This window comes from Dysidea avara, chromosome 5, assembly GCF_963678975.1.
Source record: "Dysidea avara chromosome 5, odDysAvar1.4, whole genome shotgun sequence".
Taxonomy (NCBI): Eukaryota; Metazoa; Porifera; class Demospongiae; order Dictyoceratida; family Dysideidae; genus Dysidea; species Dysidea avara.
In genome coordinates, this window is record NC_089276.1 from 26,605,719 (window position 1) to 26,619,615 (window position 13,897).

Consider the following 13,897-nt stretch of genomic DNA (forward strand, 5'->3'; position numbering starts at 1 on the left):
TCAGTTGTATATCCATATGTATATATAGCAACAGTCAAGGACTTCATTGATCACTACTATCATTACTTGTCAGTTAACATGGATGCTGAAGTAGTTATGCAGCTGATGATGTCCCAGCAACTACTCAGTGAAGATGTTGTTATGGCAGCTCAAAGCAGTTACCACAAGAGCTGTCTGATCTTACAGCAAGTTCGACTGATGGATCCAAAGACGCTATTGTCATTCTGTGAATTGCTAAAAACAAGTCAAAGTCAGAGCAACATTGGGGAAATGCTGACTAATGGTAAGGAAATAAGGAAGCTTAATTGTTACATATCTAAATGACTTGTATTCTTTAAGGATTGGAAACTTCTGCTGTGTTGAGCTCAACTATCACCACTGATGTGACTCAGCATGACTTGGCTAAAATGCAACATTTAAGTGGTTCAAGTACTATGGACAGTACATTTTCTCTTGTTGCTCAATATTTAGATCTGCAGAACCAGTTAATAGATATGTTACATACAGTTGATCCTAAGATAATTTCGGAGAAGTGTCTTTTAATGAGCTTTAGTAAACAGACTAATACTCCATTATTTGCTACTGATTTTATGAAGGTTCTTAGAAACAGCATTTCTACCACAGCCTTATTACAAAACCTTGCACCATTTACAAATTGGATGGACCACTCCATTCTTACCACAGCAGTGGAAGCTTGCAATGTTCCTGAAGCTGTAGCACTCATTACCAAATTTGAAGCCGAGATAGATACATCCCAGCCAGTTACTAAATATCCCATACCATCACCATCTCATCACATGGTGCCATATGATACCAGTACACACACTGTACTGGCTGTTCAGCTTAACTTGCAACTGCACCACTCTACTCTTCAAAACATAATCGATACACGATCACTGATACAAGAAAACTGTGAGGTTACTCCTCACTGTTTACAGCTACTGGCAGTAGCAAAGACTAGCCACACAATTATCTACTGGACTATTCCCAAACATGTGGCTTCTCTCATTATTTCAAATGTTCAGAAATACCAAAATTATCTTCACCAAAATGGTATACAACAGATTGCGATCTACCCTGGAACAATATTGGCCACTAGTAGTAGTGTTCTTACTGTGGGACCATTCTCATTCTTTACTGAGGCGAGTTCATTGACCACACCTGCTAATGTATCATTATTCATTACAGGTAACCAGTGACACAAGTGACAGTCTTAAGATGCAAGTATACCAATTGGAGGTAATGGAAATTTCATGTATTTCAGTATCTGAACATACCAATATTGTGTTTACATAGGAGATTCCTAAAAGGATCAACAAAATGCAAGTTGAACTGGTACAAACCAGAAAGGAACGCAATGCCACAATCAAACAACTAAATGAAATAGTTGTACAAATGGATGAAAAAATCAAAACCACTTTACCACAAGCACAATCGCCTGAACCAGTTACAAAAGTATTTTAGCATACTACATGTACTAAGTGTATTTCAATGAGTTTTGTAGGAATTGTTTGATGCTTTAAGCAGCTCAACAAAATGGTCACTGGTGTCCTTTGATACAGTAGCTTCTTTAAAAACTGTAAGTTGATACAGTATAATGAGGATCATGTGACATCAATGTCAATATAGGTTCAGTCACAACAGGACCAGTTGATAGTTCAGTTGAGAAAGAGCAAAAAATTGGAGAAGTCACTGAAGGAGAAGATAGTCAAAGAGAAACAGAGATATTCTAACCTGCTACAGAAATACAAAGAGTTACAACCAGTAGATCACCCACCAGAATTATCATTGGATACATCACAACAAGAGGAAGATGACAAACAAGAAGAGCTACAAAGTTCACAGTTACAAATACTTGATGAAGAAACAGAAACACAAACTGAACTGACTAAACTGCAACTAACAATGGAAAATGTGAACATTAGTCTTGAAAAGGTTGAAGTGATAATGAAGTATTGGAGTGAAAAGGTAATATTGCTGTACATTTGTACATATTTATCAAATCATGGATCAATGAATTACAAATCAACAGACCATGTGACTTACACATTTAACTGCTCCTGAGCACAGAACAAAATATAATATGCAAAATAATACATACATCATTTACTTTCAACAATACAATCACACAACAATACATTGTGTGCCTTAGTTGTGCATGTAGTGACAATATTTCACTTTTTCCTTGTTATATGTCTTGTTTATGTACTGCCCACAATTGCTGTGCTCAAAATTGAGCTGAGCATGTACATATCATGATGTTTAATCTGTTGATCCATGTTCCACTATACCCTGCATAACTAGTTAATTCAGCTATCATTTAGCTTTATGCATGTACTGTTTAGACTTCAAAGAGACCACAGTCACTGGTGAAGGATCAAGGAAAAGTGAAGGAGTCTAGTGAGAGAGTACCACTTCAGTCAGAGAAAGGAAGGAATATTTTAAACGTCCAACTGAAGACAATGATTTCGAATTTGTCAAATGTAGAGGTCAGTAGTATATGAACAAAGTTTCATAACTATATACAAGTACACAGAGAAATTTGGAATTTTCAACTAGAGTAGGGATCATAGTAATCGATACAAAGTATTGAAACAAGCTGGAGTAGTGCACGATATTAAATCACAGTAAAACAATAAGAAGTGTTATATCCCTACTGTGCATTATGGTATCTTGAGCAAAGTAGGGACATAACAGTTTTACTGTGATTTAATATCGTGCACTACTCCAGCTTGTTTCAGTACGTTTTATCAATGTGCAATGGTCCCTACTCTGGTTAAAAATTCCAAATTTTTCTGTGTACTTGTTTGTTTTTTTTTTTTTGTTTTTTTTGTTAATAATTATTATGACTGGTGAACCCATGCATACCACATCTGAAATGGCGCCATGCAACCCAATTATTGTCTGAAAAGTGAAGTATCCATTACGCTTCATTGTCAGCTATGTTCAACACGTTACGCAGCATTTCGAATCAAGAACTATTTGAAAAGCACCTCTGCTATCAAAATAGCCACTATGAATAATACGGACAATTTCTGTTACAAAGGGAAGCCATCACGTGCTACCTCCAAATCGACACTTTTTGCTGCTAGCAAAGATAAATGGGACACAACTGGCAAGTCCATGAAGAATGCACTGTACGTACTGCGGTATGCCAAAAGGCACCTGTCAGGCTGAAGCAACATTGAGCAGTGAAAAAATCAAGCCCGTAGCCTTAGCCGTTATCAAGTTACGCTAGTCTGAAGGCATCAGTCAGTTACTCAGTCAGTCAGTAGAAAATTTCACTAAATGAATATTTTTAAATTCTATAGCAACTTGTTGAAAGCGTTTTCGGGTTGATCTGAAAACTTGTTTGGGCGTTTCACCTAACCAATACTGCCTCATTGTCGTCAGGGAAAATTGAGGCTGGTTTTTTGGGTGATGCTATCCCGTGGGCCACGCCTACTCCATTGTGGTCCCTACTATACAGTACTATCGTACTGTATGATACATGGGAGATATCAGTAGCATAAGTCTTGTATGGTGAAACTACTAATTTCTTTTGTGTGTGGGTAAGGCACAACCCACATACAAAAGAAAAAAAAGCAGTGTGGGACCTTCAAATACTATAGTTGTATTGTATATGGCAAGCATTTATATAACAAAGATTTGTTATCACAAAGGTAGCTATCATTTACAGCATTTCAACTAAAATATCAACTAATCTATAGCCATAAGAATTAAAAAAAAACAAATACTGTTACTATACATCACTGCAGCATTTAGTACATGTAGTCCTTACATATTTGTAGTGTGGGAGGATGGTACACAAGTCTCAAATTGAGAGGAAAATGATTCTAGTCCCACTAAGGAGAAAACATCCCGATCGCCTGGCAGACTCCTGTAACTGTCTGTGCGTTAATCGGATGGCTGCAGGTTTGAGGCTGTCCAGGTCCAGTCATGGATTTTTCTCCTTTCTCCACCTTTTCAAACACACTTTATGTAACAACTTTAAACAGACTGTAGGACCAGGTGTACTACAGACCTTCAGCACTTGTGTTGTAAAGCCTTAATAAATAAATAAATAAATAAATCTTTTAAAGTATAAGACTACTTTTAGGAACATATTTTATATGTAACACTTTCACACCTCAGATCAAAGGAGCTGCCCGGGCTACATTTCGTATGTAGCCCAGCTAGCTGGGCGACATATGAAATGTAGCTGGGCTACAACTGGGCAGTGATTATATAGACGTTGATGCTGAAATCGATTGTGGGGATCGATCAACACTCATGTGATTAGGATGTACTACTTGGATTTCCCTATGAAAACCGCTCAGACGGAGAGTGTTTTGTTATCCTCGCCATCCTATGAGTTGAAAAACGTTGGGCTAAGGTGAAAACTAGTGCTAACAGCTTATTCATCGATCATTTCCATGTGTTTTCGAATACAGACATGCTCCCATCATGAAACCACCACTCTGCATGGAGTAACCACTAGTCTCTACAAGCAAGCTTACCTGTCTAGACCTTTAGTGAACTGCGTATTTTTTCCATAAACAATTCAATAGCACTGATTAAAACATTAAACTTGCGTAGTGGAAATTCTCCGTGATATCTTTAGGATATGCCCATTTATCATAACCGAACATATCCAGAATGTACTAGCTGCTGACCCATAATCGAAAATTTTAAGTATGCATATATAATATATCCAGTGGCTGCACTCATGTTGGCTTGGGTGATTGATTGCCCTGTATAGGCTATCAGCCTAATAAGTGTTACATATTAGCTGTAACACGGGGCATTCAGGTTTTGCCTGATATGTATGCTCTTTGCCCCCAGGCCTGTGGCCCTGAGGCATTAGGGCATACATATCAGGCAAAGCCCTCATGCCTGTGTTACAACTATTACATATAACACTTTAACTGCCCTATTAGGGCATTCCATTAGAGTGTATCAATGGTTTCAGTCTCACTCCATCTTTGTGAAATTACATGCTGAGGGGGCACTAGCTCCTTAACCCCTTTCTACTGTCTATGATAACCTCCACATTATGTGGGTACCCACCACCTACAATAGTACAAGTATAGGGAAAAATTAGGAATTTTAAGTTTGATTAGGGATCATAGAAAAAGCAGGGAAGCAAGGGAGGTCATCTACACCTACAGATATACTAGTGAACTTTTAATCCCTAATTCAGTCCATATAGCTACCCATAACTGAAATAGGAATTAAATGTTCACTAGTATATCTGCAGGTGTAGGCGACCTCCCTTGCTGCCCTACTTTTTTATGATCCCTAATTGAACATAATATTCCTAATTTTTTCTTATACTTGCTTGCTTACATTTTTGTAACATTATTATGACTGGTGAACCCATGCATACCACATCAAAGAAAAGAATGGCACCAGAGTTGTTTTCGTCTGAATGCGTACCCCAGCTATCAATTACTGGATTGAAGTGAAGTGGTTATTACACGTCACTTTCAGCTATGTTCAGCCTGTTACAGTGCTACAAACAAAGAACAGTAGGAGAAGCATCTCTGCAGTCAATCCTGTCACCATGAAAAATATGGTTGATTCATGTGTCCCAACTATCAATTACTGACTTGAAAATGAAGTGGCATTACGCTCTGCTTTCGCCTATTTTCAGCCTGTGACACAGCATTATACGACGGAAGCCATGCATCTCACTACCACAAATCAACACCTTGGGTAGTCAGCAAAAAGAAATGGTACACAAAGGAGGACAGAGGTAAGTCCATGATGTGTGCATTGCACGTACTGCGGTATGCCAATAGGCACATCTCGGGATGAAGTGACGTTGAACAGTGAAAACAATGAAGCCCATATCCTTAGCCATTATCAAGTTATGCATGTCTGAAGGAATCAGGCAGGCAGGTAGTTAGTTAGTCAGTAGAAAATTTGATTGAATAACATTTCAAAAACAATTTGGTAACAATCTTTTGGAGGCATTTTGTTGTAATGAAGGCGCTTTTGGGCTTGGTTATACTTAACTAATACTGCCAAGGTGCCAGGATGATATTGTGAAGTTGGTTTTTTGGGGTGATTTTTTGGCCAGAAAGACCCAAATCTCAATGATCCCTAATATACAGTACAGTAGTACTGTATGAGTCAGTAATGTGATGTATCATGTTCCACTACTCACACCATAGGAATGGTCATCATTTGTACAAATGCTACAAACTGAATTATCTGATAGTAAACTGAAAAATGATCGGTTGGAGGATGAGCTGACTCAGACACAAGCAAATGTTTTTAAATTACAAGAAGAGACCATAAAACTGCAAGAAGGGTCCAGAAAACTGGAGGAGGAGATCACAAGGAAAGAGGTAACATGCTAATATCAGAAAGCTTCAGCTACTGTGTCAATTTGTAATATAGGAAGAGAATAGAGTTGGTATGAGTCAACTCAAAGATGAACTCTCTGAGAAGAATACACAACTGATGATGAAGGAGAAGGAACTAACAAAACTCAAGGCGGACAACAAGTTGTTAGTGAAGCAGATTAGAGAATGGAAAGATAAGAGGAGAAGAGAAACAATACCTCAGGTGTGTTCCTACTAATATGATACTGTTTAATATATTAACATGTAAACTACAGGACCAGCTGGTCCACCAGAAGTTACTAGGAAGTGGTAGATATGGAGAGGTATGGAGGATCAGTTATGGTGACAAGACATATGCTGGTAAAATCATCCACAAGAACCTCCTCTCTGGACATCCTGATATCAGTGTTGACCAGATCAAACAGTTTGTGGCAGATATTGAAAACATTTATGCCGTATTTGGTTCACATGAACATCCTAACATTGAACAGTACTACACTATTACACAACCAACTCCTGATGGTTCTCCAATACTTTTATCTCAACTACTGCCTGATAATCTCAACAGTTTTACTGCTAAGATGAAAGGGAAGTTGCCCATTCATGTACAACTTGACCTGTGTCTTGACATGGCTAAAGGAGTACAATACTTACATGCCAATGGAGTGATACACAATAACCTTCATGCTGGTAATGTGCTGATCAGTCAAGATGGACAAGCAAAGATTGGTGATTATATCTGCCCACAAATTACTGAACTGAATGAGAAAACAACTCCACAATATAAAGTGTTTATGTCACCTGAACTGATCAAGAATCATGCAATCTGTTCCAGACCTTCTGATATTTATTCATTAGGAGTCCTCTTCTTACAAGCAGCTACCCAATGTCCTCCATCTCCTAGTGAGGACACTGAACTATCTGAAGTTCAACGTCACAAACATCAACTAGATGAGATCACTACCAATCCTCTACTACCAGTGATACTGCGGTGTCTAAACATCCTACCAGTCAGACCTTCCATTGATCACTTGTGTAATCGGATCAACACTGCCAAACAAAGTCCACAGAATGTAATGTCTGATACTCTACATCATGTTAAGGTAAGATCATGTTATGTGGTCTGTAGTGTACTACTCCACAAAAATGGACACTGTAGATCAGAGCTTATAATGTCCACACACTGGACAAATTACTTTACATGTCCAGACTTCATGTAAGACTGTTCATTTTATCAACAATTACTGAAACTTTGTTGTTAGAATACAGGTATATAGTACACTTTGCAAGGAAGTGACCACAAATGTACCCTTGCCAACACCCCTGTAACTACATAACAGCTGCTTTAAGATGTGTACAATATTGCCACTACAGTGTTCTTCTGGTTGTTCAATTGCATACAAAGTGCTTCAACCTTCCATATGTCAGTTTAGGAAAAACTATACAGCCAACTTTCATTTTGTGACTGGACAACAGAAATTTAGTGAAATAATACAGTTACCTTGGTTGTCAGACCATTACTACACTTGTGCTGAAAGAAATTCCATTTCACAGAAGCCTTTTGAGTTTTGACAGAAATCATTTTTAAGCTCCTTTCCACAAAACCTTTATGGCTTCATTACATAGTAGAGCTTTCATTCCATTACATGTAACTAGTTCCCCTTTGTAATGTGCACTGCTGTATAAAAGCTATCATAGAAAGATCATATGCAACGACATTCACTTTTATGGAATAGCCTTGCTCTGTTCAACAACAAATACAGTGACAGAAACCACTTACAGACATTCAGATATAAAAATTATCAAAAACCATAATTTGGTCTAATTGTCTGACTGCCTCACTGCTTGACCACATTTGCAAGGCTAGAGATCAAACAAAGCAGCACACGGTCACCATTTTACACCACAACAACAAACCCACTGGTGGGATGTACCTTTTGTGGTTCTGGCGAATGTCTATCTTCTGTGCTTTTTCTTTTATCTTCAGTTAAATATGGTTTATGCTAGAAGCTGTTTCCAAGAATGGTGAGAAATAACAGTCAATGCGGAGAAACCTTATCAACTGAAAATGCTACATCTGATTGGTACTGTATATATATTCTTGCAGTTTGCACAAGTGTTAGTATTGATACAGACTACACCCCTGCTCCATAAGGGTATTTCAAACTAATAGTATCCCTTGTAGTATCAGATAGCAGCTAAGCTCCCATAAACAATCAGAACATGCCATGTTACCTCTAATAATCACTGCTGAGGCCATGCCCCTCAATGATCTAGCTCCATAGAAAATAAGGTATTGTAGCATGTCCTTCAGCTTAATCTACTGTGTGGCTGCATGAGTAGCAAGATCAAGATACTTTAATACCGCAGTCACAGCAACAGTGTATTTTATAGTTATGCTCTAACAATGTTAACAAACTAGTGTAATAAATAATATTTAAAACAAAGTAGAGTTCCAGTGATAAAAAGTAGTGAAACAAAAGATGATGGTAAAGCTATGTCTACTATGCTTGGCATTGTTGCAATGCAGAAAAATCCCTATTTTGGCATTGAAAAGATGGTGAAAACATGCCAGTTTAGGGATATTACTGTGTTGCTACAAGTAAAGATTTTCTCTCATCTCTTGTTTCCAGTGGCATAGCCAAGGGGGGCAAAGAAATGCCCCCCCATCACCAAGTGTTTTTTAAAAACTTCTGTCACAAGCTTACCAGTAACTGACATGCATCCCAAATTACTGTTTGTGCGCTACTACATGAGTGTACACAACATTCAACTCGTTTGTGAATTGATGATTTCTTGCGTGTTACAAGCAATGAATAAAATAATGCGCTAAAAATAGGGTATGCTAGAATCCCTAGGGGTTTCCCTGTATAGACACTTGGTATGCCTTCACCAAATGAAAATATTAGACACACAATTCTATATTTAGCTTACACTACTCATGTGATAGTGCATTTTTCAAACCTAAAAGACAAATGACCCACTCAAAGTGACTTCACAAAAGTCGCAACTCAAATGATATGCGATGATGACACAAACCTACTGCCTACGAGGTGATAAAGTGTTAAATGGACTGACTTTATTTTCCCAAGTTAATCACACTGGATATTTGTACAGTACAGTGGCATGCCAGTTTCAGTTTTTTTTTGTTTTTTTTTTACTTTGTCAGTCAATCAGTCAGTCAGTCAGTCAGACAATCTGTCACAAGCTTACAAATTCTGCTAACAGGAGAGGTGTACGGTTGGGATTTTGTGTCAATACATGGTGTTTGAATTTCACTGGCTGAAGTGAGTGCACTCGTCATACTATGCCAGTGTGCTAGGAGTGCAACACAGACTGTGGCTGACATAAGTAACTGTAACACATTGTAAGTGTACTAAAATATTCATAATATAGTTCTATCAGATAATGGATTGTGGGTGAACTTGTTGGAGTACAGTTTTGGCACATGCAATGATGCTCGATGAAAATACTTTCATTGATAAGTGATAACTGGTAGCAATCAGTAATGAAATAGTTATGTAGCTAGTTACATAATACAACACCATATGTTGGCTATCCCATCATTGGGTCATTAGCCTTTTGTGCAATTATGAACAATGTTGAGTGTTTTGTGTGGGATGCCTGCCCCTCCTCCCACCACCTTCTGGCTAGCTACACCCCTGCTTGTTTTACTACTTTTTATTGCTACATTGGTGACTCCAACACTTGAAACAAACAACTGAAATGGCAGAAAGGTAAATAAGAGGACTTAAAATGTTTGGGCATATTCATTCAACTTTCAACCTTGTCCTGACATTGTGTCAAATACTTGTCTAAAAAGTTGTTTTACTGATCAACTCTGGTAGATCAAATAAATTCAAAACAGTCTAGCTGTAAAAAAAGGGCGCAGCTCCAAATAGCCATGATGTGAAATCGAAGTTGGCGGCCAAGAAATGGCTGTGATGGTAGGTGAATGGCGAAAAATTTTAGTGACGACAACTCCGGTGAATTTATACTACATACTGGTTATCAGCTTGCTTTTCTAAGCGGTTTACCTGGTAGATGTGAAAATTAATAGTTTTTTATGCACAAAACTTGATCGCATAATTGTGACACAAGTTGGGTTTTGTTTCGTATCTCCATGGTCTTTATCTCAAATAACAAAAAGGCACTTCCACGATGGTTACTTCATTTAGCAATTTTCAACTCATTCCTCCAAGGGGTTTACCCTATGGGAATGACACAAGTTCAACCTTATTTTATGCAAATAATTGGTCATATCTCCGTAAATGTTCATCGGATTCCTACCAAATTTGGTACTGAAATCTGCTTTAATGAGCCCTTTACATGTGCCAAAGCTCAACCTGATTAGAGCACACATTGGTGTTTTATAGCAGATTTTGCAAAGTGTGAGAAAAGAAGAAAAAAACAAAGAAATTAAAATGAAACTTTGGTCACTTGTAAATGGCTGAGGCAATTTTCTTCAAATTGGTACTGCATGTAGGCTCTCCTTCCTGGTAGGCACTTTTGTAGCAAATTTGGTTCCAATCAGATAAGGGATCACGGAGCTACATATGTGTGAAAATCACGTGTTCTTTCTTCCTGTCAATATACTCACGGAGTGGCGTGCTGGCTTCTTGGGCCACACGACACACTACTGTGTGTCTTGGATCATACAATGTGGTAATACTGTATATTAGAGGTTTGGGATTTTCTGGCCAAACTATCACCCAAAAACCAGCTTCACAATACCATCCTGGTATGTACCTGGCAGTATTGGTTTGGTATAACCAAGCCCAAAAGTGCCTTCAGTACCATCCTAAATGCTTTCACTCAGTAGCTACAATTTAAAAAAATATTCAATGGAATTTGCTTGCCTGCCTATCTGCCTGCCTGCCTATCTGCCTGCCTGCCTGCCTGCCTGCCTGTTGCCTTCAGACAAGTGTAACTCCATGGGCTTGATTTTTTCGCTGTTTGACATTGCTTCATCCATAGATGTACCTTTAGGCATACCACAGTATGTAAAATGCACACATCATGGACTTACCTTTGTCCTCCTTTGTGTCCCATTTCTTTTTGCTGACAGTCCAAGGTGTCGATTCACAATATACCTTGAATGTATTGGAATACAAGATGTCCAGAGTTATTCATTGATTGTTAATCATCAAGAGGAGAACCAAGAATTATGTTTATGCTTAGGGATTAGGTGTGGAGGAGGCTCAGGGGTGGATCCAGACTTTCAAAAAGAAAGGTTCTACTCTGGAACATGGAAACTACAACTTCAGTCTAAGTGCCTAGCAGCTATATTTCATAGCAAATAATTACTCTCCAGCAATGCTTCATTGTTAAATCTTACCATTTAGGCCTATAGAAATGTATCTGAAGCCTTATCGTAACTGTAATAACTTTATTAATGATGGCACCTATTCTGTATGAAGATGCAGGGGTAGCAGTTTCAACTGATCAATTTTTACAATAAAAAGAGGTAACAAGAGTGTTTTGTCACTATTAGTCTAGTATTTATTTGACTTATAAACTGATTTTGGTGTACTCAATTAGAGAAAAACTTGGTAGTAGCTCAAACTCACTACCGAATGTGTGGCAGGGCGTCTGGATTCAGTGGAATGGAATGGTGAACTGGAATGGTGGACTGGAATGGTGGAATGGACTGGAATGGTGGAATGGAACAGTACTTTGGTAATTTCAATTGGTGGTCACCTCTTTATAAAGACCACCTTCTAACAAAGACCACCTCTTTATAAAGACCGTTTTACTTTAATGTTTAAAATGCTGTTATCTTGTTGTTTTAGAGTGTATCCCCATAGAATGGTCTTATTGATCAGTTGTGCGCCACATGCCTAGAAAAATCAGAGTGATATCTGATTTGTAATACAGCAATATACCCCATGCAAAAACAGTTTGGCTGTATAAAGTGACGTCCCCATCAAACTAAAAGTAACTGACAATTAAAGGAGCTATTATTAGGGTGAGGCCAAGAAATACTGACAAATAACTTGCTATAATTTATAAAAATTTGGTCCATCATCATTCACTCATACAGTCTTGCTGCATTCCGAATTAATTCCCTGTAACTCTAATTGGCTAGTAATTTATTATTATTAGTACTTTACAGTGACCAGCACTGAAGGTCTGACAGCAACATGTGCTGCAGCCTTAGGAGTACCTAACCTAATTCAAGGACTTAGAACTAGCTGCCTTTTTTCTCCTCTATAACACCGGACTATTGAGAAAGGTACCAATTTACTAGCCAATTAGATTTACAGGGAATTAATACAGCCAGACTGCACAAGTCAATGATAAAGGACCAAGATTATTGTAAATTATACTTAGTTGCCAGTATATATTGACATTCATTTCTAGATATTAGCTCCTTTAGTTGCCAGTTGCTTTTAGTTTCATGGACACATATTTTTTTGTATAGCCAAGCTGTCTTTTGTATGGGATATTATATAGTTATACAACGGCCACGAGTGCTCTGCCTGATATAAACGCACGAGCCTGAGGGCCGTTAGGCCCGAAGGCAAGTGCGTTTATGCAGGCAGAGCACGAGTGCACGTTGTATAACTGTTATGTACCACTCACCTAATAGGTGGGGAGAGTCTCACAAGACAGCTGTAACACTTATAAAGGCCAGGTTTCTAACATCGATTGTGGGTAACCAAGCCGGACGTTGCGATGACGTTCCCCCTGCAGTACTGCAGCCACCTGAGATATTGAAAGCTAGTACGCTATGGGTTATATCACTAACCTGCATTCGCTGTTCGACTCTCATCATGTAGTGCTCAGCATGCCAGCGTGCCATATAGACTAAGCACCAGACTAATCGCCATAGTGATTCTCTCGAGTGAAAAAAAAGCAGCTAAATAGACGGTTTAAGTAAACAAAACCTAACTAATAAACGATACTAGTCTAATTCTTACTATTCACACTGGCTAAACTCGAATCTGTTGGCATGACAAAACTGGTTACCACAATCGAACGTAAAGGTTAGTATTGTCTAGAATATATTTGTTTTATTGAGTCATTGTTGAAGTGAACTACAGTTTAATCTGAGCTAAGATGGCACCAGACTAGTAAGGTGTATAAGTACGTTTATATATATGTAGACTAGAGTTGTGGCCACCCGCGTTGGGTTTTTCGATCGCCATTGGCTGCTTGTAAACATTATACGTATTGGTGATGTTATGGCCCACAATCGACCTTTACATGTCAGGCTATAAAAAAATTCGAGTGATCTGTGAAGCGTCTTTCCACCTATTAGGTGAGGTGTCGTAGTGGTCTTCGCCACCAGCACTTGTGCTATGCTGCACAAAACCGCAGCCAGTGCAATATCTGTATATTGCACTGCGGTCGGTGCATTATAACTTATAATGCACTCGTTGTGGTCTACAAAACCGCAACCAGTGCATTATAAGTTATAATGCACTCGCTGCGGTCTGCAGCAGTGCAATATACAAATTATGGCACTGGCGGTGCCTTTGAACTGCCCATGCAGAGTGGTACATATAGCTATTACTGTATTGTATCATAAATCAGATATCACTGGCTTTTCTAGGGGACAT

The 13,897-nt window shown here is 38.5% G+C and overlaps 3 protein-coding genes across 4 annotated transcripts in view; 2 read left to right on the forward strand and 1 right to left on the reverse strand.

Moving 5' to 3' along the window:
- Positions 1–13,897, reverse strand: part of LOC136256907 (ankyrin repeat domain-containing protein 13C-like) — a 230,799-nt gene that overhangs the window by 130,900 nt on the left and 86,002 nt on the right. The gene's annotated exons all lie outside the window — the stretch shown is intronic.
- Positions 1–13,897, forward strand: part of LOC136256908 (transitional endoplasmic reticulum ATPase-like) — a 196,530-nt gene that overhangs the window by 69,915 nt on the left and 112,718 nt on the right. The gene's annotated exons all lie outside the window — the stretch shown is intronic.
- The window catches only part of LOC136256904 (uncharacterized), an 80,404-nt gene that overhangs the window by 56,298 nt on the left and 10,209 nt on the right, over positions 1–13,897 (forward strand). Inside the window, exons 7-16 of the mRNA XM_066049967.1 lie at positions 29–283; positions 340–1,142; positions 1,189–1,239; positions 1,297–1,455; positions 1,505–1,579; positions 1,630–1,968; positions 2,346–2,489; positions 6,159–6,335; positions 6,388–6,555; positions 6,608–7,435. Coding sequence (XP_065906039.1) covers positions 29–283; positions 340–1,142; positions 1,189–1,239; positions 1,297–1,455; positions 1,505–1,579; positions 1,630–1,968; positions 2,346–2,489; positions 6,159–6,335; positions 6,388–6,555; positions 6,608–7,435 — 2,999 coding nt within the window. The remainder of the gene's footprint in view (positions 1–28; positions 284–339; positions 1,143–1,188; positions 1,240–1,296; positions 1,456–1,504; positions 1,580–1,629; positions 1,969–2,345; positions 2,490–6,158; positions 6,336–6,387; positions 6,556–6,607; positions 7,436–13,897) is intronic.